Genomic DNA, 27,399 nt, shown 5'->3' with positions numbered 1-27,399 from the left:
CGTATACGCGCCGTTGCTGTTGTTTTTGTTGTTGTTGTCCTGACAACCGAGCGACACAAATTGTCGTCTGTCGTCTGTCGTCTGTCGCAGCCCCTCTTCTGGCCCGGAAAAAAAAGAAAAAATAATACACACAAAAAATAAAACAAATCACAGCTGGAGAAAATGCAAACAAGCGCACAAAATTTGTCTAATATTTTGTCAAAGGCAGATGCAAAATACAGCAAAAAGAAAGAAACCAAAACAAGAAAAATGCTTAAATTAAAATAATTCAAAATAAACGATTTGTTGCGCTTCGACTGGCAGCCAGCGAGGTGTTAAGTGGCACAAATTGTGTGGCAACGGATAAGGGAGCTCCTGCTGTTGCTCCCTCCCTTGGCTTGGACCCTTCAAATAGCTGGAGGTCTGCCAAAAATTTAATGCGACTTTCACTTTGTTTATTGGCCAAAGTTTTGATTTATTTCGACAAGCAACAAATCTATAATTTTCGAAGCAGGTGCAACAAACATTCGGCAAAGAACATTTCCGGAAATTGAAATGAACGGAGTGTTTATTATTTATTGGATTCATTAGAGGCAAAATAATTAAATCCGTTTAAAACTGAAACGAGTCTTGACAAACTTAGACAAGTCCTCCATAACTCCTGAAAGGTATTCATGATTTGGAGAGAATTTGACTTGAAATGAATTTTGTAAAAGTTTAGAATCCGTTATTTAATAGTTTTTGTATGGTATATGGTATGGTTCTTAACATGCGAGATATTCTGTAGCCATTAGAATGGCATTTGGCGGACAGATGATTCATCGTAAGTATCACAATTGGAATACTGCCGATAGGCATTCCGAGTTGTCAACGATTGGTCCAAATTTAGGTGCCATATTAATGTGTATTGTGGCATAATTGAGTTGCACACGCAAAGGGATGGGGCAAAGGACTTCTGGCCGAGCCCAGGCGAAGGCTAGAAGGGTCGAAGGCAAGGCCCAGCTGGAGCTGGGGACTTGGCAGATCCACGCACATCTGGTCCGGGCATAAAGGCGTTAATTTGTAGCAATTAGTTTGGCACTCGGCCATGGCAGTGGCAGTGGCAGTGGCAGTGGCCATGTTGAATGGAGAATGGCCAATGGGTTCGGACAAAGGACAAACGATAAACATGCACACAGGACACACGGCATGCCGCAGACGCCATACGCCATACGCTATTCGGCATACGGCATGGATCGTGGACTGAAAGGAAGGACATTTGATAACAATTAAATAAACGCTGGCGGGTCAGCCACGCGTTTAAAGCGAGTGAACTTGCCGCATTTTTTACGACCTGACATCAATTAAATTTTTACCTCTGCAACAAACACCCCGCCCCTCCCACAAACACTCGGCCGGAGACAGACACACAATCGTGTCGCTGCACATGGACAGGAAAATTTTATTTTTCGAACATCCTGCCTCCAGCGGCCCATGAGGTGGCAGAGGGCATGCTCGGTCTCTTTTGTGCGTTGATTAGTGGACACGACCAAAGGATGACTCTTCTGTCTGCCATCCAAGAGAATCGAGTCCCGAATAAAGTCAATAATGAACGGAATAAGCCATAGGATATAGGGTATCCGTAGGTTGAAACATCGTTCCCACAGTGCGATCACACTATCCTGTACCTTGTCCCTGTCTTGGCGGCTGTTGTTGTTGTCGGTTTCGTTTGTCGTTGTTGTAGGCAACACTATTTGTGTCATGCAACAATGTAATTGCCACTGTCGTTGTCATTTCCGCTGGACACACGTTGCCCAGCGGCAGCAAAAAAAAAAAGGAAAAAAGCCAAACAGAAAAACCTTAAAGATATTACGAGGAAGGGTGAGGAAAGCGGCCAGCTCTGGCTGGTTAGGAGGGAGTGGAAAGTGCCCGTGTTTGGAGGAAGCAACAAAGTATGGGTTTGCGAAGGGGGGAATGGCAAGACGGGCGTGGCCCCATACAGCGGAAGGAAGTGAGTTGTAGGTCGGCCATTGTGCAGCTTTTGCGGTGAGCAAGTCGCATTGTGTCGCCCTTTGTGCGGGGTGGGGTGGGGTGCGGTGGTTCATTGGAAATGTAGGGGCGGGCAGAGGGCAGAGGGCAGCGGGCAGCGGGCAGCGGGCAGCGGGCGGGGCAAATGTCCTGGGCAATTGTCAGAGGCGCGCGCCATGTTAAGTTGAAAATAATAGACGTGGACATGGCTGTCAGGCTGTCAGGCAGAGACGATGTGCGCCGGACACTAATCGATGGGGACAAATTGCAAAGGTTGCAAGGCTGCCCCACCCATCCCATTCGCACTTGTCAGTGCCATATCTTACCTTTGGCTTTCCTGAAAATTAATGACTCAATGAGGCAGAGCATTAGCTGCTCCCTTGTTTGCCAGCAGTGGGGCTTTTTAATTGCTGCCTCGATGGCCACTCTGTGGCCTGGCCATTTATTTGTGCTTGCCCCATGCAGCAAGCTCAGCGCTTGTGGTTCTCCCCTCCTCCCCGTTCGCCGGCTTAATCGATACCCCCCCTGGTGCGCCCCGATTCCCCATTTGCTCTTTAGTTAAGCTACAGTAAACTTGCGGCTACCCACAGCGTGCTGTACCTCCTGCTCTGCATCCTACTCCTCCGGCTTCCAGTCTTATCCGTACTCTTCATCCGTATATCCACATGCATGCTAAGTAGCCCCGGGGTGGAGTTTATTTAAATACGTAAGCAGTGAATGAAATCAAGCGTCGTATAAAGGATTCACTTGTACGAGTGTACCAGTGATGGAGTTTAAGTTTATTCTTGTCTGTGGATTGCTATTTAAAATGGAAAAAATAAGAGCTGCTAAAAATACAGGCATAGTTTCACTCTTTGCTATTTGCTTGACTTTCTTTCAAATTGTATTTAGTTAAATCCAACTAAATTCGAACTACTTTCTATTTGCAGGTAAGTCACTCTTCTGCTGCTCTTCAGTAAGTTTTTCAATTTCTGCATTAAACTTTTTGATTTTCTACCAAAGCATCCATTTTTTTGCATTCTTCCACACGCTAACTTCCTTCTATTTCACTTTCTGGCATTTCTTGACTAAGCTCAATGCAGTGTGGCATCCACTGCTGGCCCCCACTCCACTCCACTCCACGCTCCACGCTGCACTCTTCCATTCTCTAATCGATTCTCCTGTCGGCTGGCCAGGACAAGCCACATTCGACACTTTATCACCTGGTTGTTGGACATTGGCAGCCGGCATTTGCTCATGTTTTTCCACACGACCATAACATTTAATGGCGCTCCGCTTAACGCTTGTAAACACGGTGGGGCAATCAGAGTACGGACCACGCCCCCGCAATATATACGGGTTTTGGGGCACGAACACTCGACTCTCTGTCCCTGTTGCACTGGAGGACTTTTGGCTTTCTTCTCGCAAATTATGCCCATTGGGCATGCTAATTTCACTTTGGCGCTGCCGCTGGCGTTTGCTCCTGTTAAAAGTCTACAATTACAGCTAATAGCCAGCTGGAATGAATGCTGGAAAATCGAATGCAACAGCCCATTCATTATCGTTAATTGCGGTAACCAGTTGGTGTCCTGTCCGTATTATTACAAATTAACAAATCACTTAGTCGCTGGGGACAGACGGAGACACAAACACGAGTTCCGCCCCGAGACTCGACTCCCTCTAAACAGCCAAATTAATTAACCAACTTTATAAAGTTTAACAATTTGAGGAAAGAATCTGGAGCGCACTTAATTTGAATTTATGCCAAAACATTGTAAAGGCGAGTGGGATCGACTGGGCGATTCCCCGTACTCCCAGCGGGGCACAAAAATATCTCTTACTGCCACTTCAAAGGGTCCTACATTTCCCTTTAAATTGTATAATCCAAACGTAGTTGGATTGAAATTGCATAAAATAGAGGAAATCTTTAGTTTGAATAGATTTTCCTCAATAGAAATATTTATTCTAAGACCTATCTGGATTATTTGAATCTATTATTGTAAATATTTATTTAAAGTAACATGCATGAAACCATGATTACCCACCATCTCATAACAACCTTTTTGGCCATGGATAACAGCCATGGATTGTAAAAATTGCCATTAGGCCTTAACGCTTCGCTTAACTCGTTATTGGAGCTGAAGTTGATTTCGACAAAAGTTTTTAGCTGGCGGCAGTTCCCGTTCCGAAAGCAATTATCCTCAAGGAAGTGTATTCGACTTAATTGATTTTCCAGCCGGCAGTCGTTACAGTTTTAAAAGGATTTTAATAAGCGCATTCAGGCCATGTCTGTGTGCGTGTGCGTGTGCGTGTGGGTCTGGCTGTATATCCTTTGTCCAAGGGTCCGGACCGCCTTTTGTGTTCCGTTCTCTATCCTTTCGCTCGAGAAGTTCAACGCGCATTTAGATAACAAAATTTGGTCGGCTTTTCACACTTTGCCTCTTTTGGACTTTCGGCTCTTTGGGCTAAGTAAATTTCGCAGTCGAACGTGGACGTGCCAGGGCCCCAAGGCCCTAGTCCGGGTTGAAGGTTGCGGATTTCATAGGTTGAAGTTCAAGTGGGTGTCTGTGTGTGTGTCTTTGTGTATTTGACCGGAAGCTAAGCGCCCTTTTTCTGGACGACTCGCTCTCTAAGCAGCCTTCTGAGCGGATCTGGATGTACTTTAAATACAATTTGAAAATTGTGTTTATTTAATTGCCCGGAAAGCATTCAGTTAAGGCTTTTCCAATGGTAAACAGTTTAATTTTCCCACCTGATTGGGTTTCATCGCAATGGTTTGATCTGCGCCGCAAAGTATGATATTTAAATTGAAGTGTTTGTTCTTAATGATGCTCCACGAAATGCTGTTAAGTGTGCTATAAAACTTGGAAATAAAATATAGAAAATATGGGGAAAGTGTATTAAAAATTCAAAAATAATTAAAATACCTTTTGAATTTTACTTGAGCAATTTAACCCCTCTCCATTTCATTCACTCCCACACTCCATCAGGCTTAAGACCTCAAACCGAACTGGGGAAAATCGTGGCTCTTGGATTCATAATTTCTCATGGAGCAGAGAGCCCAACTCCTAATATCTTGCTCCTCCTTGCTCCTCCACGGTGAAGTGCACTCCTCGAATGACTGGAGTGGAGTCCATGAATCCCTGGCAACGGCCAACTTCATCAGCATTTCGGGTACGAGTAGCATTTCCATTCATATGCTGCACATCCTGGAGCCGCCTACAAGGCGCAAATTGTTCTGCCTCTGCCTCTGCCTTGTTTCTCTCAGTCTCTGTCTCTGTCTCTTTGTAGCTTTCTATCTCTGTCGCTCGTTTGCGCTCTCCCTCTATGTTAATTTTACAGAGCCTGGGCCTATGGCCTGGCCGCCCCTCATGTTTTTTGATGATGAAGAGGTTTTTGGCAGGCAGCCAAAAACAACGCCAAAAAAAGGAAGGAAAACCAAAATTACGAGTATTTTTTCTTTGGACTCCAAATAGACGCATGCTGCAGCGGGGCACAGCAGAAGGGCTGCACCGTGCTGGGTGGGTGTGGAGGGTGGCAGCGAAGATGGCCAAAAAGCAATAACAATAACGCGCACATGTACACACACATACAGACATACATAAACTCGTACAGGAAGAACAGCCCCCCACCCCGTTGGGTTTATTTTCGTTTTTGCCACTAGGTTTGATGAACTCCCTTCCATGGCGTGGTTTTTGCCATGGAGTTGCCTTTGCTTTGGGAGTGGTTTGGGAATGCCGCTGCCAGCCTGGTTGTGATTGTTTTTATAGATGGTGCGCTGCTTGGTGATTTTGATGATGATGGGGATGGGGATGGGGATGGGCATGGGGACGGAGGATGATTATGATGATGGGGATGCTCATGATGTGGATGATATTGATGATGTTGTCCGACCGCGTGGCTCGGCTTGCATTGCTTTACTTTTGTGCGGTGGTGGGGGTTTTGGTTTCCCATTCTGGTGTTGTCGTCATCGCTTCGACCGCATTTGCCACAGTTGATTTCGTTAATAGAAAATTTAATTGCTTTTATTGATACTTCGATGGAGCCAGAGTTTGGCAGTGATTGGAAATGGGATTACACGAGTGCAGTCTACTGTTGAGGGCTGCTAAATGGAGCAGCTGTATGGAGCTGTGCAGAAAGAAAGAGTAAGGTTCAATTTCAGTTCAACGGAATGTTGCAGAGTTTCGATTCAATTTCCAGCTTTATGGCTTCCATCACACCAGCCTGTCCGACACCAGCCATTAAAGCCAATTGAAGTTGATGAGTCTCAAAGACAGACCAGACACCTGGGCGGCCAGTGGGCGACAATGACTCCTGGTCAGGCGGTTAACCACAGCAGCCATGAAATTCCACTCCAGCACACATACACGGATAAACGGATACACGGATACACGTATACAGCTCCCCAGTCAGCCACAGTGACTGCAATTTGCATACGCCCACACCGAGAGCCAATGGAGCGAGCCTTTCCTTTTTCTTGTGCATGTCAATCAGTTCGTCGAGTGCCAGGCTTCCAGGCTTCTGCTTCCATGGCATTTTGATTGACTAGACTCGTCGATTTGGGGACGAGACAGGAGGGATTGAACCAAGTTGAAGTCCAAATCGAAGTTGAATTAAAGTTAAGGGAACTCCAATACAATGGAAAACACAACGAAAGAAATCGCTTTAGATTATTGTAAGGGCGGTTGGATGGACTAATTACGTAAATATATTTGAAACCAAAAGTCAAATCGAAGCTCATCAATAATTACAAAGGCATCGGGAGGAAAATCCACTTTTGGAAAGTTGAAAATGAAAACGAACTCTGACTTCAGGTGGCCTCCGGCCCTCCGGCCAGACAGACACGGCAGACATGGCAGACACGAATGTCAGTCAGTCAGGCAAGGCAGGCAGGGGCAGCAGAGCCGAACACATTCACTGCCAAACGCGAGCACATAAACACATCAATCTTAATTAGAGTTTCACGTCTCAGCCCACACTGAGAGGGAAGTCTGTTGGCCCGCCTGCAGGTCTCCTAAGGCCAGGATCCTTGGCGGAGCTTTGATTCCCTCTGCCAGTCAATCGGTGGCAAATGTTGGCCAAAAGAACTTTGTTATTCCCCCCATCCGCCTTCGATTGCTCAACTAATTGCAGTTGATGTTTTATTTTGTTCGCTCCTCCAAGTGGCCCATTCCTTCTATCCGTGAAGTGGTTTGTGGCAGATTATATGGACTCAGACTATTGGATAATTGTAGAAAAGAAATAGTAACTTGTTGCGGGAGCGGGAGCTATGTGTCTCATTATAGGTATATCTGTATTACTCGTCTTTTTTGATACATCTAACAATTTAATTAGTTTAAATATGATCCAATGGCGAGTACTAGTGGAGAGGCGAGAAAGAGCAGACCGCAGCCCACAACTGGCCAGCACTGAGCACAGAAAATTAAGTGCAACCACAATTCACAGACACAGACACAGACACCGACACCGACACGGACTCAGATGCAGGCAATACCCGAATGCATCTGGTTTCTAGCAGCACAGAGAGACACTAACAGGGGGAGAGAGAGGGGCTGCATCTGCACGGATAGAACCTGGCCAGATGGCAAGACTTTTAGCACTCCAGGGATAAAGTTTCATTAAGAGCAGCCTAACATGGAGCTCCACAAGTAAAATAAAGCCACAGACTGAAACAGAGACAGACAGACAGACAGGCAGACAGACCAACACCCCGAACTATCATACTTCAGATGTATGAGGCACTTCACTTCAAATTGCACTTGAGGCTTATGACACACCCCCGGCCTAACCCCATTTCTCAGGCCCAGCTCCATTCCCCATTCCCCATTCCGCATTCCCTACTCGACTCCACTTCAAGTGCATGTGAAACCGCAGTTGAAAGGCATTTATTGTACTTGTCATTGTTGTTGGAGTCGCAATCGGAGTCGGAGTCGCAGTCGGAGTCGGTGTTGCAGCTGTGTATGGCTCTGGAGCTCAGACTGTGGTTAGTTGGCACCCCTTTTGGTCCTCCCAGCGTCGAGCACCGGGCGTTGGGCATAGAAAAAGGCCTGGCTCGCTCTTATGAATGCCAATGCCTCAAGGGCTCATAAAAAGATGTAGAGACAAGCGCGTGAAGTGAGTAATCACGCCTGCTTTGGAGCAAAATCTAGACAGTGGAATAAGCTTTTCCTGCTGCCCTGTATAAGTCACGATAGAATTATATTCAAAGTACCCATCTCTAGCAGCCCAGTGCTGAATGCTGCGTCTTTTTGTGTGTGCTAGGCATTTGCTAAACGACCCTAGTTAACCTCCGGGCCAAATAATTTGCATCAAGCACTTGCACCAGCACCAGCAGCAGCGCCATTGCAGAAACTTTGCCAAAGAAAGCCATGCTCGGAATCTGGTTCTGCCCTTCGGGATAATATGTTTTGCCTGCCTGGTCGCTCTTTACCCTGCCTTCCTTTGCCACTATCTGTCTCTGTCTCTGTCTCTCTGTCTCGGTCGCAGGGCGCTTGCTTATTTTAGTTATGGCATTTGAAGCATTTTTGCCAAGTTTACAAGATTATGCGCTTAGTGGCTGCTCGAGCATGTTGGGATCGAGGAGCCACACCGAAACTTCCATCGAGGGTGTTGAAAACTTTGCAACCTCTGGTAGGTCTGCTAGTTCTGCTAGGTGCAAAATGAATATGGGTTCGTGCCCTGACTGGAGTGTAATTAAATTGCAGCCAAGCCACCTTTTGAACGGAAAGAAGAGTGCGTGTGTGTGCAGAATTAAAGTTAAAGTTGAATGAGCATTAGGGTTTTTAATTGGGGGAACATTTGCGAATCGGGTCTAGCAATTGCTGGGATTAAAAGCTAGAAGGAAACTTTTCAATCATCATTTGCCATTCCATTCCAAGCGCCCTCAAAAGTTCACTGCAGCTTCGTTCCATTGACATAATTCGCTTTGTTGCTCTCTGATGGCTTCCAAATGCAAATAGAGTGCTGTGCTCCACCTCAAACGTCAAAGCTGGCCGACAACTAAACAGTCAACAGTCTAGAGTCAGGCTGCAGCCCAGCAGCACACAGACACCCCCAGACATACGTACATACATACATCACTTGAAGCTAAACATAAACAATTTATGGAATTTATTAAATTGGCCAAGAGGCTCCCATTGTGCTAGCTACAAAGGCCCTTGGGCCCCGTGCAAACAACAAAAAGAAACAGAACGGGATGGGGAAGGGGAAGGGGAACAAACAACAAACAGGCAAACATTTTACAAACAGCCGAGAAAATCTTAGCCTTTTTATACATACACCTACCCTTGATCTGGCAGAAGGTATCCCGGCTATTACCACATTCTTGTTGCATTTTTAACCATTATCAACATCAAAGTCTGTCGCATTCCCTGCAAAGTAGTCACAAAAGCTTAAGTCCCCCTTCAGATCACTGTATCGTCTAGTTGCATCGAAAAGCAAGGGTATTTAGAGCTTCGGCCCCGGAAGCCATAGTCTTGCTTTCTTTTTCCTTATTTTTTTGATAGGCCACAGAGCAAACACTTGAAGAAATTTATGACAATGAGCCAACAACTGTGAGTGGTCATAATATAAATAACAAGTGGGGCAGTGGGCGATTGGCCGAAGGGGCGTTCCGCTCTAGACAGGGCGTGGCACGGGGCGTGGCGTGGCCAATGCGTAAACGTAACTGACCGTGCCAAAGTGTTGTTTTATGTGTGTGTGTGTGTGTGTGGGGCAAGGAGTGTGCTTTGGAGATTCAACGGCTCATTGTGCTTGATTGAAGAGGGAATGGCTGCGAGGTGGCCTGGCTAAGGGATTGCGTATTCTCTGGGTCTGTGGATCTCTGTGTGTGCCACATTCGCCTGCAATTGGGAAATTATGCCCAGCGGACACACAGGGCAGAGTAAAGTGAAAAGCCGGATGCTTGGCTTTTTGGCCTTTGCCACCTCCGTCTCTCTTTCGCCGTTTACCAGTATCGATGCTTGAGGGGCCAGAAATGGGATTTCATCCACTTGCCAGATTGAAGGCAACTTGGCCACATACATTTTTTATGCCCGCTGTTACTGCTGCCGCTTTGCACCTCCTCGGCGACAGCCTGTTGAAATTTACGACAATTTAAGTTAAACGGTTCTCCAACACAAGAACGAAGCGAACCTTCCTCGCAGACTGAGCCTTATTTTGAGTTAATTTAATACTCTTCGTTGCCTCGGCCTCACACTTTGCTTGAGCAAAATAAATGAATGAAACTTGAAGATTCTACTTTTCCACTCGAAACTTTCGGTTGATTAAATTTAATTTCTGATTTAAGATTTTAGTTTTGGCCCTTGAAACTTTTGTTTGATGCTTAAATTACCCATCGGTTTTTGCACATTGTTGATTTTGTTGTTGACTCTTTGTGGCGGCCGTTCCGGCTTCAAATATTGAAAGTATTAATTTACACATGCTCGTAAATATGTGGTCCGCACAGCACTTGAAAGCATGGAAGTATCTGTATTAATAAATGATTCCTTTGAGCCATCGAAAAAACAAACAATAAGTTATTACAAAATTCGAAAGCATTATAAAATCCTTTGACTAAAACTGCTTTTAGCCACATTTATGGGATGAAATTTGCCAATTTGAAGTCCCCTTTTCGAGTGTTAGAATATTTCCAATTATGAGAAGAGCATCAACCTTTCATTTACAAATGTAAAACTAGTGCTGAGGAATGCTAGTGCTACTAGTCGCTCCTCTTAGTCTGCTCAAAGCTTTGTTTATTTATGCCACTAGTATATGTACGAGTAGCCGTAGTCAGAGCCGCAAACCGATGCCCAGATTCCAGTTAATAACTGTGACTTTAAAACCATGAAAAGAATCATTCTCCCACCGCAGTTACAGTCCCTGCCGTTTGCTGTTGATTTTTAATTACTGGAGCTCCACCTTCAGCAGCGGCAACGTGGAACCCTCCAAAGACATTGAAACAGATGTCGAGAGAGCTGGGGGGACAAATAAAAATTTACATTTGCCTTCAACAAAAGCAACTGGCCGCAAAATAAAAAGCAAAAGAGTTGCTGGCCAGAAAGTTGCTGAATAATTCAACGAATGTCCTGCCAACATTTTAATTTAAGTTTGCGCTTCGTCGGCCGCCAAGATAAGAAATTGTTCAAGACACCGACGGGGGAGGGGAGTTGGTTGTATTTATTTACACTTTGCTGGCCGCCAAATGACAGCCGCAAAAATTAATAGAAAAGTTTCCCCAAAGACACTCGGCAAACAGAAACAGAGACGCTCTGGTGCGGTGGCGCGGTGGCGCGGTGGTGCAGTGGGGCTGTGGCATGGAGGCGGAAAGGACAAATTATGCAGCAATTTCATTTTGATATTTTTGTCAACACAGGATGAAAGGATGTTAATGTAAATGACCGCCCCGAAAGTAGCCTTTCTCCGGGAATAAAAGGGAAAAGAAAAGAAAAACTTTTAATAATGTCTCGAAAGATACATTCTTTTGCTTCTTTTTCGACGGGCCTTTGTTTTAGCCTGGCCCCGGCCACGGCCAAAAGAGGAGAAGCCACAAACTCTGGTTCACACTTCATTTGCAATTCTAAGGAGTCCGTTCTGGTCCTTTGTTTTTTCCAAGGACGTGGACTTGCCATTCAGCCCGAGCCTAATTATTATTTTCTGCGAATTTAAGTCCTGCTGGCTGCTCCTCAATGTAAATTATGTTTACGATTGCACAGTCCTGCTCGGCTCGGTGTCCTTGAATCGGCGCCCACAATGCAATGCCATTACTTTTTATGCAGTCCCATTTGTTTGGCCTACGACCCTGACTTTCTGGGGCTCATGGCCTGGCTTTATGGTTCAGTAAAGACAGTTGTGGCAAAAGTTTCGGCCCGCTGATGTACTGCGATCTAACACAGGGTCTATGAAAGTGGAGGCCTTAAGAATGGGTTGGATTTTATGATCTCTACGGCGCAATCTTTTCAAAAAGTGAACAGAGTTTTGTGCTAGTAATTCCAAAATAAATAATAATAATAAATAATATTTTTTGGTGCGGGGGTGTCTGTTTGTTGATGGTCCAATTTGGCCGATATTTGTGGCCAAACAAACTCTCATTAGTTGATTTCTGGAAACCCCCTAAGCTGTCACGTTTAATTTGGTATGAATGCTAAACAGAATATTCCTCTTCAACCCTTTACGTGATCTAAATAAATATGAATATTTATTCTATAACATTTAATAATTCACACCTATTTTCAACAAATTCGCGCTGCGCCTAATAGCCGCCCTAAGCCGTGTCTGTGTCCGTGTCCGTAAACGATTTCCCCGCATTCCACGGCCCAACTGCCGGAATAGAATCCCTGGCATATGTACATATGTTAAATGTCTGTACGTGCCAAGTTGAAAACAAGGAAAGCGACGGGGCCCTATTGGCCCACTGTCTGCTCTCTGGCTCACTCTCAGTCCCCAGTTCCCATTCCGCATTTCGCTTTCCGCTTTCCTCTTTCCCAGGACTTTCTGTCTGTCTGTCTGACTGTCGACATATCTTAATTCCCATAACCAGGCAAAAGTCTGCATGAATTTCAAATTCAATTTGGCGCATTTTACATAATTTATTAAACAAAAGGCTCAACATCAACAACAACAGCCACGACAGGAACAAGAGCGGAGCGGGTGGGGAAACGGAACGTTTTATTGCATGAGCGACGGCTAACAAGTCACTTGTATGTGTGTGTGTGTGAGCCAAGCTTGACTGTTTGTGTGTGTGTTTGTTAGCCACGCTTGGCCTTTTACATAAGTTATTTAGGTGTGAAGATTAAATCGTTGCGATATGGCTGAAATTGTTGACAACTTAATTTGTGAAGTGGTTTCTGTGGCCGGAAGTGGCGCCCGGAAATGCTCTCGTCCGCTGCGCCTAGGAGTATGCAGCAAATTGTGATTTAAGCTACGAATCGAAAATGACTCAACAAAGGACCTCATCGCTTAAGTCACGCAATGCAAACAGGAAGACAACACCACGCATACTTAATCTGGCTCGCAGTCCAGTGAATGCACAGACCCAGAGCTCCTTGCCGACGGCAATTGAATTATTAAAAAATTAACCAGCTCGGGGGAAATGGAAAATGGGAAATTGCAAATGGGAAAACATGAAATGCATTTCTCGGCGCGTGAGTGTGTGAAATATTGCATGAATAATGCAGCACACTCACGAGCACTCCGCCTTCTGTCGATGGCAGCACTTGACACAGCTCAACGCAATTCTGCCGCTGCCACTGGCACTGCCACTGGCACTGCCACTGCCACTGCCACAGCCTCTTCGCCTTTCCCTTCGCTGTCTGCAGTTTAATTGCCGTCATCTGTTTGTTAATTGCTACATAATTGTTTGAAATAAATTTACTTACGATTCGTTTCGTTTCGTGTCGTTCAGCCCCGTCCTCTCCCCCCATCCTTCCCTCTCCTTTCCTTTGTACACCGCTTCGTTTCTTGTCAAGGTGTTGCCCTTCGTCGAAGCGCCGACATGGCGTATGAGTAATGTGCTGCAGAGTGTCAGGCACTTTTGATTGTCGTGCAATTTCCACGCAGTTTAATTTCCGACTATCGCAGCGATGGGTTGATGAGCTGCGGATTGTACGAGGTTATTGAATTGTGAGTGAGTGGCATTCGCATGCTTAATTCAGGACTAACCAATCGCTGTTTCTGCATTTGTCAGGCTACCTCTAGATTTTTGTGATTCACATAATTTGTGCATCATTTATTTAAACGTTAAGCACAGTCTAAAGGTGGCCGCAGTCACCTGCCAGACACCTAAAGGATCCTGTCATCCAACCCGAGCTGCAGCTAAGCTGGATCTGACGAGCGGGCAACAATAACTCACGGAAAGTGGAGTGCAGCCTGCAGCTGAGAGTGTGCCATCCCCATCCATTCCAGCCACACCTCTGTTGCCTCCTTGCCTGCTGCCATGTTTTATGTTTTCGCTCACTTTCTGGCACATTTTCTCACATATTTTTTTGTTTTTATTTGCTGCTGCACGCGCCGGCTTTGAGCTGTTGCAGCTGCCGCTGCCACTGCCACTGCCACTGGAGCTGGAGCAGGAGCACTGGAGCACTGGAGCTGGACGCAGATTTTCAGTTTTGTGCTTTCGTGTCGTTATGAATAATGAGTTTTCTTGGTGCGATGCAATTTTCGCCTTCCCCTGCTCATTGCCGTTGCCGGGACTCGATTTAATTAAACTTCGTAATGAGTTTTCTGTATCGCAGCCCAATCGACCGGGGCTGAAGCAAAATTGAACCATTTAAATGGCAAGCCGGCATTGTCTTACAACCGATTACATTGTCGGCGACTCAACAAACAACAAAGAACTTGTAACATCCGCAGAGATTGTGGCCAGGACAAAATTACGAGTACGACGGTGGGGTATCCTCCTCACATGTTCGGGTGTTTGTATCGCAGTTCCAGTTCAGTTGGAGTTCGGGTTCATTTGCCTGCCAAGTTGGCGAAATGCATTTTTGCCGCATCCGCAATTCGTTTTGCGGTCTTCTCTCTAGATTTCTGCACACTTCCATGGACGCTGCCCCCGCCGCCTGCCTCCTTCCTGAATACTATATATATCGTGTGGCAAGTATTTGCTTGGCATTCTGAGACACTCTCCCTGGATGCCTCACTCTGGCTTGTGGACTCTCACGTGTGTGCATGCTGTGAAAGGAGTGCCATGATGCTGTTGGGGTCGGGGTTGGAGTCCATTGAGCCTGGTTGGCATTCGCTCTATGCCAAAAAGTAAACAATTTGCACAAAGCATTTCATATGTTGGCAGACTGTTTTTTATGGAAGTTTGATTAACAGTTTCCCTGGGAGACGACTTTCCCTTTGCCGGATTCTCGGGAATTATGAGCAAGGTAAACTGGGAATTTATGTATGTTTAGCTCATGGTTAAATTTGCAGCCCGGACTCAGGCCTCATTCCCGTTGAAGCTTTAATGTAAATAAGCGCTGTCTTTAATGCCTTCGGCACACACACGCGCGCTCGACCTGGCCCACAGAGTCTGTTGCCATTTAATTGCATAATGACCGAGAGCTGGCATTTAATCAGCTCGTTTGTCAACAAAGTGCATATATCAGCAGAGCGAGAGAGAGAGAGAGAGAGAGAGAGAGAGAGAGAGAGGGGGGGGATAGAGAGTGGGCGAAGACGGGACTCCTCACCGGACGATGATTTGCTCGCCTTGTCAAACGCTAAACTAATTACGTATACGCAACGTGATTATGAGCTTGCAGCTGATTAGGCTACTCTTAGGGAGGGGATGGCTGAATGGGTAGCTATGTGGATGTGTAGATGGGTGGGTGCTGGTAATGCGCCGTAAGCTGTGGTGCAAGTCCCGACCCATTTAACAGCTGTCGTAAGCCACCGTAATGATCCGGACCGCCTCGAGGGCGGGCATAAAAACGGACCAAGTGCTCGTTGTTCAAATATTTGTTGACATATTGCGGATTTAAAATGATTTGTGACTGCCAATCCCCGGGAATTAAACAAATACATTTGAATAATGGCTAGCAATCAGCAAACAAAACGCAAGACTGATTGCCGGCAATAAAAATGGACCATAAAAAGCGATAACATCATATTTATAAGCGCCGCCTTCTGGGGCACCGCACGGTCTACAGTCCGAAATCAAGACATCCCTTCGCCATCCGCTGTCCTGGAATCTCCCAAGGAGCTCCCAAGGCGGCGGAAAGCGTTGAAAGCGATTATATGCGTAAATATAAAAATGGCAAAAAGACAAATAAACGACAATAAACGGGGCAGCCGAAGTATTCCCAGCCCTCCGCCTCCTCCACCGTCACAGCCAGCCCCTGCCCCAAAATACATCCCATGAAATATAAACGGAAAAAATGGCCACAAAAAAGATGGGGCCCATAAAAAGGAAAAACAGAATAAAAGGCCAGCCTGGACCAAATCGTCTTACAATGGGACGGAACGGACGAATTGTGCTTCTAACACAAGCCCGTTTTTATTCAAGAGACAGTGCCATAGAGAACTCTGGCAATCCCAGCTCACACTCAACTGATCTTTTTAGCATTGAATCAAAGGGTCACATGTCTTGCAGACATGTCCTCACACCTAATGGAATCTTATTTTTCCAGCTACGATTTTCGACGCCGAAAGAGGCCTTGCTTTAGAGATACTTCTGAGTGCCATGGGTATTCGTCTTCTGCAGAATATATTTAAGAAAACAATTAAACCATTTTATAACATTTACAAACAGAAACCACACCAAATGCGAATATAAATCTAAATGACAGTATAGCCCTGGGTCGACCAACTTTTGACCTCTGTTTTGCATAAACACCCCACTGTGCCTACAGTTTATTTGCGGACAATGCCGAAAATCGAGTAGGCAGCACGTCTGGCCAAAGTTTTCTTTTGTGTGAGCGCATTGTTTATGACAACCATTTGGTTTGTGAAGACTGCCGAGATTAGGCTGGGAAAACGGCAAGGTAAAAGCTGCTCTTGGCCTGGTCATCTCTTCCGCTCGCCCCCACTATTCTCTTTTCTCTGTCTCTCCCCCTGGCATTCTCGTAAATGTTCACGACTCGTTCTTAATGCCGCCAAAGACGTGGCAAGTGTACGGCTCCAGATATTTGCATTTGCACGGCGAATGCGATGCACTGCACGGCCTTTAAATGTTAAGCTGCAGCCATAAAACATTAAAGCGCCATCTGAGGCTCCAAAAAGTATGCGAGGCTCACAGTTTGCCAAAAAAAGTGACTGTCAAATTTGCTTTGCGATGTGTTTTTTTTTTTTAAATGTTGGATTTGTCGTTTTATTTGTCTTTTTGTGTCTTTTTATAGGGCATTTCGATTCGTTTAAGAATTAGTTATCTGCAGGCTAAAGAGTACATCTGATATGAGATTAAATATTCTCATAATGGGATATGTTTTATGTTAATATTGAGTTAAAATAATGGCAAACCCATCGTGACAGTTTTCGTATCTATATTATATCGAATGCTGGGTATCGAAGAGTTTAACCCGGGTAAAGTGGGCCGCTGTCAGGCTCACGGGGCAGGGCAGGCTCATTGAAAGTGGCTGCCACTTTTCAGTGCCGGCATTTCCAGCCGCGTTTTGTTTGCACAAAGCGCAAAGCCAAAAGGCGGTTTAGGACTGGCATTGGTGGACAGAACAGGATGGAGGGGTGGATGGTGGACGTGCCGCCGTCGAGCCTGATAAATTGAATGGTCAGCTGCGTTTGCATAAAGACCAGGCCAGCGGCAGGTGAGGGTCGGCCAGGGCCCTTTGCTTAGGCAGGCCAAACAGAATTTTCAGCAGCAGTTCCTGAATGGAACTCTGACTGATTGCCAGGTGCCGAGAGTCAAGCGTCGAGAGTCGAGCACCGTGAGTCGGGGACTGGAAGTCATGTGAGCCATGTTGACACAAGCGGCAGAAAAAAAGCGAATCAAAAAAAGACACTCGACTGAAATATCAATTGAAAAATGGAGGAACAGAGTTAAATTGACCATATTTTATTGGGAGGGGGTGTAAGTGTGGGAGAACGGATAAGTTGACAGGCCGGCCAGCTGGTGTCCTGGCGGCTGGCAAGGGTGTGGGACTCACAGACAAATCTCGGCGACGGTGGAAAGCTGCTCATTAAATTGCAGAACATAAAAAAGTACAAACATTTAAATGGCAAAAAGCTGCAGAATGCAACCTGTCCGCTGAAATTGAAAGAGACCAAAGACCTCCCCAAAAAGAGAAGGAAAAGGGAAGAAAAAAAAAGTCCAGCTAAACTAGACGAAAAACGTGCTAAAACGTAAATCAACAGCGAAAATCGTGTTGAGCATTTTTTCGTAGCTGAAAAGGCATAAACAGCAGCTGCTCCAGGACACGACAGGACCAGGGTAGGAGAAGTGAAGTGAAGTAGAAAAGTGGCAGCAGAAGCATACAACAGAAGGAGGAGGAAAAGAAACAGGCAACAGAGAGCAGTCAGCAGTCAGCAGGAGCAGAGAGCTGTGGCAAGCAACTTTTCCAGTTGTCCAGCTGCAAAGGAAGAGCAGGCACTGGCACTGGCAATGGCACCGGCACTGGAGAGGGACCGTAATTCAATATGCGGCGCCGTGTTAAAAGCTGTAAAAATGCTTAAGCGTTTTTCAATTTACCCAGTTTTATTTTACGGACAGGAGAGCGTTTGAAACGCTCTCCTCTCCTCCCCTCTCCGAAGCGAATGCGATTTGCTGCTAACTCAAATTTCTTAAATGCTTGTGGAACTCATTTGTAAAGTGTCTGTCGCGGAGAGGACGATGATGAAGCTAAAGGATTTGTCTGTGTGTCCAGCGCTATAACGAATATTGGCACTGACTGCCTGTCCAGAGACAAAGTGAAAGAGTAGTAAAGCGAAAGGGAACAAAATTAACTTTCAGGCAAAGGCAAGGGCAACGGAAACCATTTTAATGCATTAGGTATAAAATTATTTGAAGGTGCAAATATTCGAACCAACATTGCACAGGGGTGTCCTGAAACTTTTTTTTATTGAAAATATCCGCTATGGCACTACGAGTATTTTCCAGCCATTCCTCCTGCTCAGCGCGCCTTTCACCTTTTTCGTATTGCAACTTTTCTGGCAGGAAAAACAGGAAAAGTTTGCGCTGCAGCTAGAGGAAAAGTGCCAACGCAGCCAAAAACAATTAAACTTGAACTTTTGTCATAAAATGAATGGAATAAATGCAACTAAAAATAACAAAAACCAAAACTGAAAGCACAGCGGGAATTTCTGCCATATCAGCAAAACATGACGACAGCCAGAACCAGAAGCGGAAACCTGCATCTGGGCAGCCGGGCAGCCGAGCAGTCGGGCATGCGACCAGAAAATTCCTTGTCCCCGTCCAAGTTTCTGGCTTGGCTAATTAATTTTTATTTATTGCCCATATGAAACGGGCGGCCAAAAGTGTTTCACCAATTAAATTATTTTGCCGGACAACTGCCGGCAGTGAAATTAAATTAATTAAATGCTCTAACTCGGCTCCTTCCCTGCCGTTCCTTTCCTTTTCTTTTCCATTGCAGGCAAACACACGCGTCTGGATACCCAGCAGACGGCACAGGAAGGTAATTAATATGGTGACTCGTCTCTCCTCTGTCGCCGCTTCATTGGGGTCGTCGCACATGGGAAATGGCATACGGGGCGTATGCGCAATGTGCCGCAGTGCAGTACGGAACTCGGTGAAGGGAGTGGGAGGAGAAAGGGTTCTCAAGCGGAACCCAGTGAATGTCAAAGTATAAGCTGGAAAATATGTGTGCACTTTTTTCTTTTCGCCTCCGGGCCTTGTGCGGGGTGCTCGCCCTCGTCCTCAGTCCAATGTGGCAGGAAACTTTTAAGCAAATTAAATGAATCCTGCTCCGCTGCGCTGAGCCGAGTTGAGCTGAGCTGAGAGGGAATCTGCGTCCCCATGGGTGGCATCTCTATGAGTGAATACGAGTACATTACCCTTCTATTTGCAGACGCGGACTTTCCGCGATTCGCGGAGCCCATTGCCAATGTCACCGTTTCGATTGGCCGCGACGCCCTGCTGGCCTGTGTCGTGGAGAACCTCAAGGGCTATAAGGTGGCCTGGGTGCGTGTGGACACCCAGACGATCCTGTCCATACACCACAATGTCATATCGCAGAACAGCCGCATTAGTCTCACCTACAACGATCATCGATCGGTGAGTAGTTCTTCTCCCATTTTCCCCATCTACTCGTGTCCCAACTGAAGATGGTCCCTCCCGTAGTGGTACCTGCACATCAAGGAGGTGGAGGAAACGGATCGCGGCTGGTACATGTGCCAGGTCAACACGGTAAGTAGGTCTCCCTCGTTGATAAATTAAATAAGCTTATAAAAACCCCCTTTCACACCTTCACCCTTTCACCCTTTCACAGGATCCCATGCGTTCCAGGAAGGGCTATCTCCAGGTGGTGGGTAAGTATTAAACTCTCCCGGGTCGATGGCAATTGACCCCCTGCATGACCGATTGGTTGCTCTTTCCTTCTCCTCTAGTTCCCCCAATGATTGTCGAGGGCATGACCAGCAACGACATGGTGGTGCGCGAGGGGCAGAATGTCTCGCTGATGTGCAAGGCACGCGGCTACCCCGAACCCTATGTTATGTGGCGCCGCGAGGACGGCGAGGAGATGCTAATTGGCGGGGAGCACGGTGAGCCCTCGCATAATGCCACATTCCAACCGGCCATGGCTTAATGCGGTTTCCTTTTACCTTGCTCCACAGTGAACGTGGTCGATGGCGAGCTGCTGCACATCACCAAGGTGAGCCGCCTCCACATGGCCGCATATCTGTGCGTTGCATCCAACGGAGTGCCGCCCTCGATTAGCAAGCGGGTCCACCTGCGAGTGCAATGTGAGTAAATGTCCGTAGCCGTAGAAACTAGAAAACCAAACTTTTTTTGACCGGTTCCTCTACAAGGAATACTTCCATTTATTATATTAACTAAAAACAATTCATTTGACAGCCTGGGTAAACTAATAACGATAGAGAAACAAGAATAAATTTTACATTAACAAAAAACAAGGTTCTTTGGAGACTTTTGATCTTCCTCAACACTTATAAATAACTTATTTATTTGGCGATCCACATGTTTTGTTTGAAGTGTCAGCATCTCCAAATATTTGGGTTTTAGCGATGTTTTAGTGGAAAATACTGAGCTTTCAAATTCAAAATTCGTAGGCTGTCATATTGTTAATTGATAGATACGTTGATTGGGCGTCGTGTAATGTATTGTTTTCTTAATTCTATGGATAATCTATTGCCCCACAATTTGAGAAAAACCGTTATTTTGTATATGCTTCAGACGCCAGCTTCGTTTGCTTGGCGGAATTGGTAACCTCCCATTCACACGCCGCCGAACAAAGCGCTGAGCTTTAACTTCGAGACGCATAATTGAAGCAATATATAATTGTGGATAAGTTTAAAATATAGCTTCCTTCACAGAGGACTTACGTACCCTTCGCTTAGCCACAAACCGAGTCGTATCCGATTTCCCCCCACCAGAAGGAGTCCTATCCAAGCATTACCGAGGCGTATTCGAGACAGACCGAGTCCTATCCCAGCCAGACAAAATCGTATCCCAGCAGAAAACTAGCACATTCCTTGCAAGGTCCGAAACTAACAAGCCATCGTCATCCTTCAACCTGGCCATGGACAACAAGGACTTTCACTATGGCAACTACGGGAGGGGCTACGCGGGCTACTAGACTCTAGATAGATTTAGTTGATGGTAGGATTAAGGATATACGCGTCCATATGTTTAGACAGTAGACACAATTGTTTTCCACTTGTTTATATATTTATACTAAGCTACGATTCGATGAATAAAAATCAGAAAAATCATCCTTGCTGTATCCTGTATCGGGGAAAATATCCAGATTATAAAAAGGAGTGGCACATCCAGATCGGTTCACGAAATGCGGAGAAAACTAATAATGTTTTTTTGGGGAAAATATCCTTGATCCTTGATAAGGACTCCATCAAATCAAGGACATTTATCGATCACAGGAAGCTATCGCACGGCCAGATCGGCCCACAAATAGCCGAGAAAACGAAATATGGTTGGTAGGGGTTGTTAGAGTCCTTTCCGAAGGATCTAGGATATATTTCTGATCACGGGGGGCCATGGCACGCCCAGATCGAGCGACAAAAAAGGAAAAAAGATATATATATGTGTCTGCAAAAAATATCCTTGATCCTTGGTCTTTGATAAGGACGCTAAGTCAGGGAGATTTTTGCAATCACAGGAAGCCGTAGCTCGTGCCGATAGCCGAGAAAATTAAATATGTATGGTTGGGGCTTTTGGAGTCCTTACCGAAGGATCAAGGATAATTTTCTGATCACGGGGGGGGCATGGCACGTCCCGATCGGGCCACAAATGAGGGAGAAAATATGTAGGTCTGGAGTAAACATCCTTGATCCTTTTTCCTTGATAAGGACTCCATCAAGTCAGGGACACTTTTCCGAACACAGGAAGCCTTCGCATGTTCTGATCGGGCTACAAATAACGGAGAAAAGAAAATTGGTATTATAAATGTAGTTCAAGAAATCACCAATTGGGGCGCCACCGTACAAAAAATAACCTCGCGTCAAATGGCCAAAATCTGGTTGGGATACCAGGCGAACAGAAGGCAGCAGAAGGTAACTGATTTTTTTAAATTGGTTGTCCCACAAAAGTATGCAACAATTTTTTGCATTCGGTACAGTTGCTTGCTGCTGATTTCTGTTCGCCTGGTATCCCATCCAGATTTTGGCCATTTGACGCGAGGTTTTTTTTTGTACGGTGGCGCTCCTTTCGGTGATTTCGTGAACTACATTTTTAAAAATAACAAATAAAAAGCCCGTTATGTTTTCTCCGTCATTTGGGGCCCGATCGGGACATGCGACGGCTTCCTGTGATCGGAAAAGTGTCCCTGATTTTATGAATTCCTTTTCAAGGACTAAGGATATCAGGGATCAAAAATATTCATTTTCTCCACTATTTATGGACCGATCGTAGCCTGCGACGTCTTCCTGTGCTCGGAAAAATGTCCCTGGTTTGATGAAGTCCTTATAAAGGACCAAGGATCAAGGGTGTTTACTACAGACATATGTATATATCTTGTTTTCTCCCTTATTTGTAGCCCGATTAAGACTTGCAACAGCTTCCTGTGTTCGGAAAAATGTCCCTGATTTTATGGAATCCCTATCAAGGACCAAGGATCAAGGATGTTTACTGCAGACATATATATCTTGTTTTTTCCGTTATTAGTGGACCGATCGGGGCGTGCCATGTCCCCCCCGTGATCAGAAAAATATCCTTGATCCTTTGGTACGGACTCCAATACCACGCACCATCCACATTTAGTTTTCTCGGCTATTTGCGGCCCGATCGGGACGTGCGACGGCTTCCTGTGATTGGAAAAATGTCCCTGATTTAATGGAGTCCTTATCAAGGATAAAGGACATTTTCCCCAAAAAAAAAATACAGTACACTGATACAGTAAGGATTATTTTTCTATATTTGTATTTATCATAACTTAACTTAATATAATCAAATAAAAAGGTTGAAAATATTTATGTATACTATATAAATATATGGGCGCTTATATCCTTAAACCTATCAACAACGATATCTATCTAAAGACTAGTAGAGAGCGTAGCTCCTCCCTTGGTTGTTATAGTCAAAGTCCTTGCTGTCCTTGGCCAGGTTGAAGGATGACGATGGCTTGGTTAGGTTCGTACTGGGGATGCACTTCTGTCCTGCTGGGATACGACTCGGTCTGTCTCAATTACGCCTCGGTTATTCTTTGATAGGACTCCGATTGGCGGGGGGAAATCGGATACGACTCGATTTGTGGCAAATCGGAGGGGACATAAGTCCTCTGTGAAGGAAGATACATATATTAAAATTCATCCACAATTTTATACTGATTTACTTACAAGTCTCTAAGCTGAAGCCCAGCGTTTGAACCGGCGGCGTATGAATGGGGGGTTGCTAACATTATATTCCGGGGGTGTGAACGAACAGTTCCGCCAATTAACCTGCTTAAAATCAATCGATTAAAAACAATCATATACATTTGTACGATCAAAAGCTAATTACATTTCGTTAATCTTAGGTCCTATCCGTTTGGGCTGTGATTCATTTGCCCAATCTGTTTGCTGCAGATCACTTACTTTCCCCTTAATGATGAAGAGCCACAGGGCTTTACAATAAATTATTAAGCGTCCACCTATAGATACAGTATGATAGCTCTTAACGTAACCAATTTAACACTTTTAACCAGTTCCATGCATCAGCATTTCCATTGTTTCTTTTGTTGCTGAGCAACGTACTCCGGAAACGCCAAAAATAACGAAAAATCCATTTTGGGCTCAACTCTTATGCAGTATTTATGGTCCGTGCAGGGGGAGAAAGGAGTAGGGAAAGGAGGATGAGCTAAAAAGAAACGTTCGCCAGTGTGGTTGGGACGGGCAGAGGGCTCTGTATAATGCGTAAAATACACAAAACAAGGCTGGGGTTGGCCGTGCCTGTGTTCCCTGTGCCCCATCGCATGTTGCCACTGCACTTTTTGGGGCAATAACCGCACTTCGTCCCCAACATTGGCATACAAAACAGAGGTGTACGGGGCAGATGAGTGTGGGCTGGCACAGTGTAGGATTCGGTCCACGCTATTGCTCTTGGCCGAAAATCGACCAAAAGCTGCAGTCCCGTTAAATTAATTTACCTGTGAGAGTTTGTTCGTGCGTGCATCACGTAGACAGTGCGTGCTAAAGATGGGCATGAGACATGTGCTTGGCTCTCCACAAATACCAGCTCCAAGGCACACCACGCAAAAACTTCCAACAAACAAAGCCTTGAGTAGGCTTTGAAAGTAGATTATAAACGACCGAACTACACATCGTTACTAATGAGGATACACTGAATGCGGATATCCGTACATTGGGTACCGGAATCGAATCTATTTAACAAATGCATGATTATCCTAATCCCAGATCGTTGTAGATAGTTTTGTTCGCTTAATAAATTCCAGACTCGTTCGTGAGTCACGCTGCCATCGCTGGCATCGTTGTGCTGATGCACTGCGCTCATTTCAAGTTGTTTGAAGGCGTTTGTTTGTCTGTTTGTCAGCAGGTGTTATTTTGTGCCCTCGTGATGTGTGCGTGGCCAAAATGCGTTCACCATTCACGTAGCAGCTTTTGTTGTTACTACCGCACACGCACACCCACACCCACACCCACGTAGCAACAAAAGCTATTTACGCACCCACACCCACATACAGCCACAGCCACATCCACATCCACACAGAGTCGCCGTTCGTTTCCGTGTCCGAGGCACAATCACTCGCTCTCAGGCGTGCTTTTAATGACTGAGTGCATTTTAATCCAAAAACAGTTTGTAAACTCACGTAAAATGCAATGCAAAATTTATCAGCCAAAACTGGGGAGTGGCTGGAGAGTTGATGAAAAGTCAGTGATGTGTGCTGGGTGCTGCTAATGGCGATGTGAGTGGGTTTTGGGTATGTGTTTGGGAATGGTTTTGGGCTGGGTATGGGGATGTTGGTGTGAGGGAAAGAAAACATTATTGGAGTGGAGGGCAACCGATAAAGGCTCCCATGTGGCAGGATATTGGATTCGAGCTAAAGGTAATTGAAAGGGATATTACGAGCCGCTTTCAATACCATACATACATATGTACCTACGAGTAAGGTTATTATAGTCAAAAATTCAACTTGATCTCCGTCTCTTTTCACAGTTCCCCCCATGCTCTCCATTCCCAATCAGCTTGAGGGCGCCTATGTGGGCCAAGATGTCATACTGGAGTGCCACACGGAGGCCTATCCGGCATCGATCAACTACTGGACGACGGAGCGTGGCGACATGATCATATCGGGTGAGTTATGTCCCTGCCCCACAAGCAGGATGGCAGGATATGCATATGCCACTAGCACTGCAACTGCCACATCACGACTGATGGGCGGTAATAAAATGCAATAAAGGAGTCGAACATGGACCTGGCAGGGGGTCGGCCAGTGACGACGTTTATTATCCGAAAAGCGTTTGTAAATGAGCTTACAATGTAATCAACATGCAGACCGACGCCTCTGAATATCTCTGGTCTCTGGCTTGCCGAGCAGAAAATTGTCATGCGAAATGCAAAAAAAAAAAACAAAATTAAAAGTTCCATCAGCAGGGAATGTAAAAACCCGAGTTGAGCTCCTGCTGCTCCTGCGCTGCAGTTGCGTAGGAGTCGCGTCGAGTAAAGTCGATGTTGGGAATGTGCATGTTGCATGTTGCATGTTCCATGTTGACGTGGCAGCCTTTTTTATTGTTTTACGCTCGAATTCTCTCTCACTGTCTCTCTCTCTGCCGCTGCAGCGGTTGTTCGCCGTAAAATTCGTTGCTCATACGCACTGTGTGACAGGCTTAAAGCACACATTTATACTCATCCAGAGACATTGTGGAATTGCGGATTGTGCTTCCTTTGAGTCCTGAGTCCTTCGCTTTTATTGTGTGAGGTTTTAACGGCTTTCTCTCATGTATCGCCCGGCAAGCAACGGTCAGTACATAAGGTTGAGAGCAACACGAAAAGCCGAAACTCAAGTCAAGGACTGTCAATGTCAGTGTCAGCAAGGAGACAGCAACAAGAGATCAAAATATCTGTGCGGATTCCATTCATGGAGCCTCATCTGCAAATGGTTTAAATTAAGAACAATTTAATGGAGCAAAGTTATAAGTTTTTGCTGAATTTTTCTTAACTTCCAGTTGGTATTCAAAGAGAGTCAGAATCATTCGAGCGGCCAATTAAATTTCTCTGTTTTTCCATTTACAATTTAAATTCGAAATGAAAAATGAAAATCCCATAACATTGTTTCTTTTCTGCATGTTGTGCTTATGAAACCATATTCTGTGGCGGAGTTCACTTTTAAATAGGCGCCTGAATTCGAATAATTTGGATTTGATTGAATTAGTGGAGCTGCAGGCATGCAGAAAACACAATGTTTTTAATTAACCTCAAAGCTCACAGAACACAGCACAGCACAGAATGCAATGCAAATGAAATATTATCAACATTGAAATAATCAAAACTAATAAACAAAATTTTTGCGCTGATGCTCTGCAGAATTGACAAAGTGAAAATGATATTAACAAAATTGCACGCGCACAAACCGAGTCGAGACGAGAATTGAATATAGCGGAATGGAAAATGTCAGAAAATATTATTTTGTAGCGGAAATTATTTTAGCATAATCATCTATACACATAGGGAGAGAGAGAGAGGCGTGGTAGGGCAGCCGAAAAGCCACAGGCAGGGAAAAGCGCGTACAGGCGTAAAGCGCCTAAAAGCATGCAACATCATGCGTCCGATGCCGCAGCGCATAATTCCCATGCAACGCAGTCATATTGAAATGGAAAATAATTACCATTGTGTGGCCTCCCCCGTCTGTCACTTCTTCCCCCTTTTTCTCTGTGATTTTGTAAATTGTCAGAAGTGCATATGGGGTCGCAAACCCCACGACATACTTTTTGGGCCCACTTTTACAAATCACTCTTTTATCCCGGCCCTCGAACAGATTGGTATTTGTGGGTAGTATTTGGAACTTGTGCTGTAATATGCCTCAAAATCCAATCCAATCCAATCTAATCCCCCCTTCATGAGTCATGACTCATCGATAGTCGCTCATACGAGTATGCATAAAAATTGCCCTAAATATAGATGCGCCTTTGATGGACTGCCATTCGGTTCCCTTTTATGCTCAAATGTCACTTTGTTTGTTCGATAAGAAAGACAGAGATAGGCTTTGGCACATACACAACTCAAATGCCAAATTATGACCAGGCCTTGGATATCATAGGTAGGAAAAAACTGAGCCAAGAATATAACATTTCGTATGCACACACGCACGGGCGAAGGCGACAGGACAAGGCGAGGCGAGCGAGGCGAAATGCGAACTGAGATATGAGTATGAAAGC

The 27,399-nt window shown here is 45.4% G+C and overlaps 1 protein-coding gene across 2 annotated transcripts in view; it reads left to right on the top strand.

Annotated features, from left to right (window-relative positions):
- The window catches only part of LOC108163907 (neural cell adhesion molecule 2), a 57,003-nt gene that overhangs the window by 19,225 nt on the left and 10,379 nt on the right, over window positions 1-27,399 (top strand). For both annotated transcript variants that reach the window (XM_033393312.1, XM_017299434.2), the window contains exons 3-9: window positions 18,966-19,007; window positions 19,401-19,606; window positions 19,673-19,738; window positions 19,821-19,860; window positions 19,939-20,094; window positions 20,167-20,295; window positions 25,181-25,318. In XM_033393312.1, the coding sequence (XP_033249203.1) occupies window positions 18,966-19,007; window positions 19,401-19,606; window positions 19,673-19,738; window positions 19,821-19,860; window positions 19,939-20,094; window positions 20,167-20,295; window positions 25,181-25,318 (777 nt within the window). The remainder of the gene's footprint in view (window positions 1-18,965; window positions 19,008-19,400; window positions 19,607-19,672; window positions 19,739-19,820; window positions 19,861-19,938; window positions 20,095-20,166; window positions 20,296-25,180; window positions 25,319-27,399) is intronic.

Source organism: Drosophila miranda, chromosome 4 (genome assembly GCF_003369915.1).
Source record: "Drosophila miranda strain MSH22 chromosome 4, D.miranda_PacBio2.1, whole genome shotgun sequence".
NCBI lineage: Eukaryota > Metazoa > Arthropoda > Insecta > Diptera > Drosophilidae > Drosophila > Drosophila miranda.
This window is presented reverse-complemented; position numbering and strand designations above follow the sequence as displayed.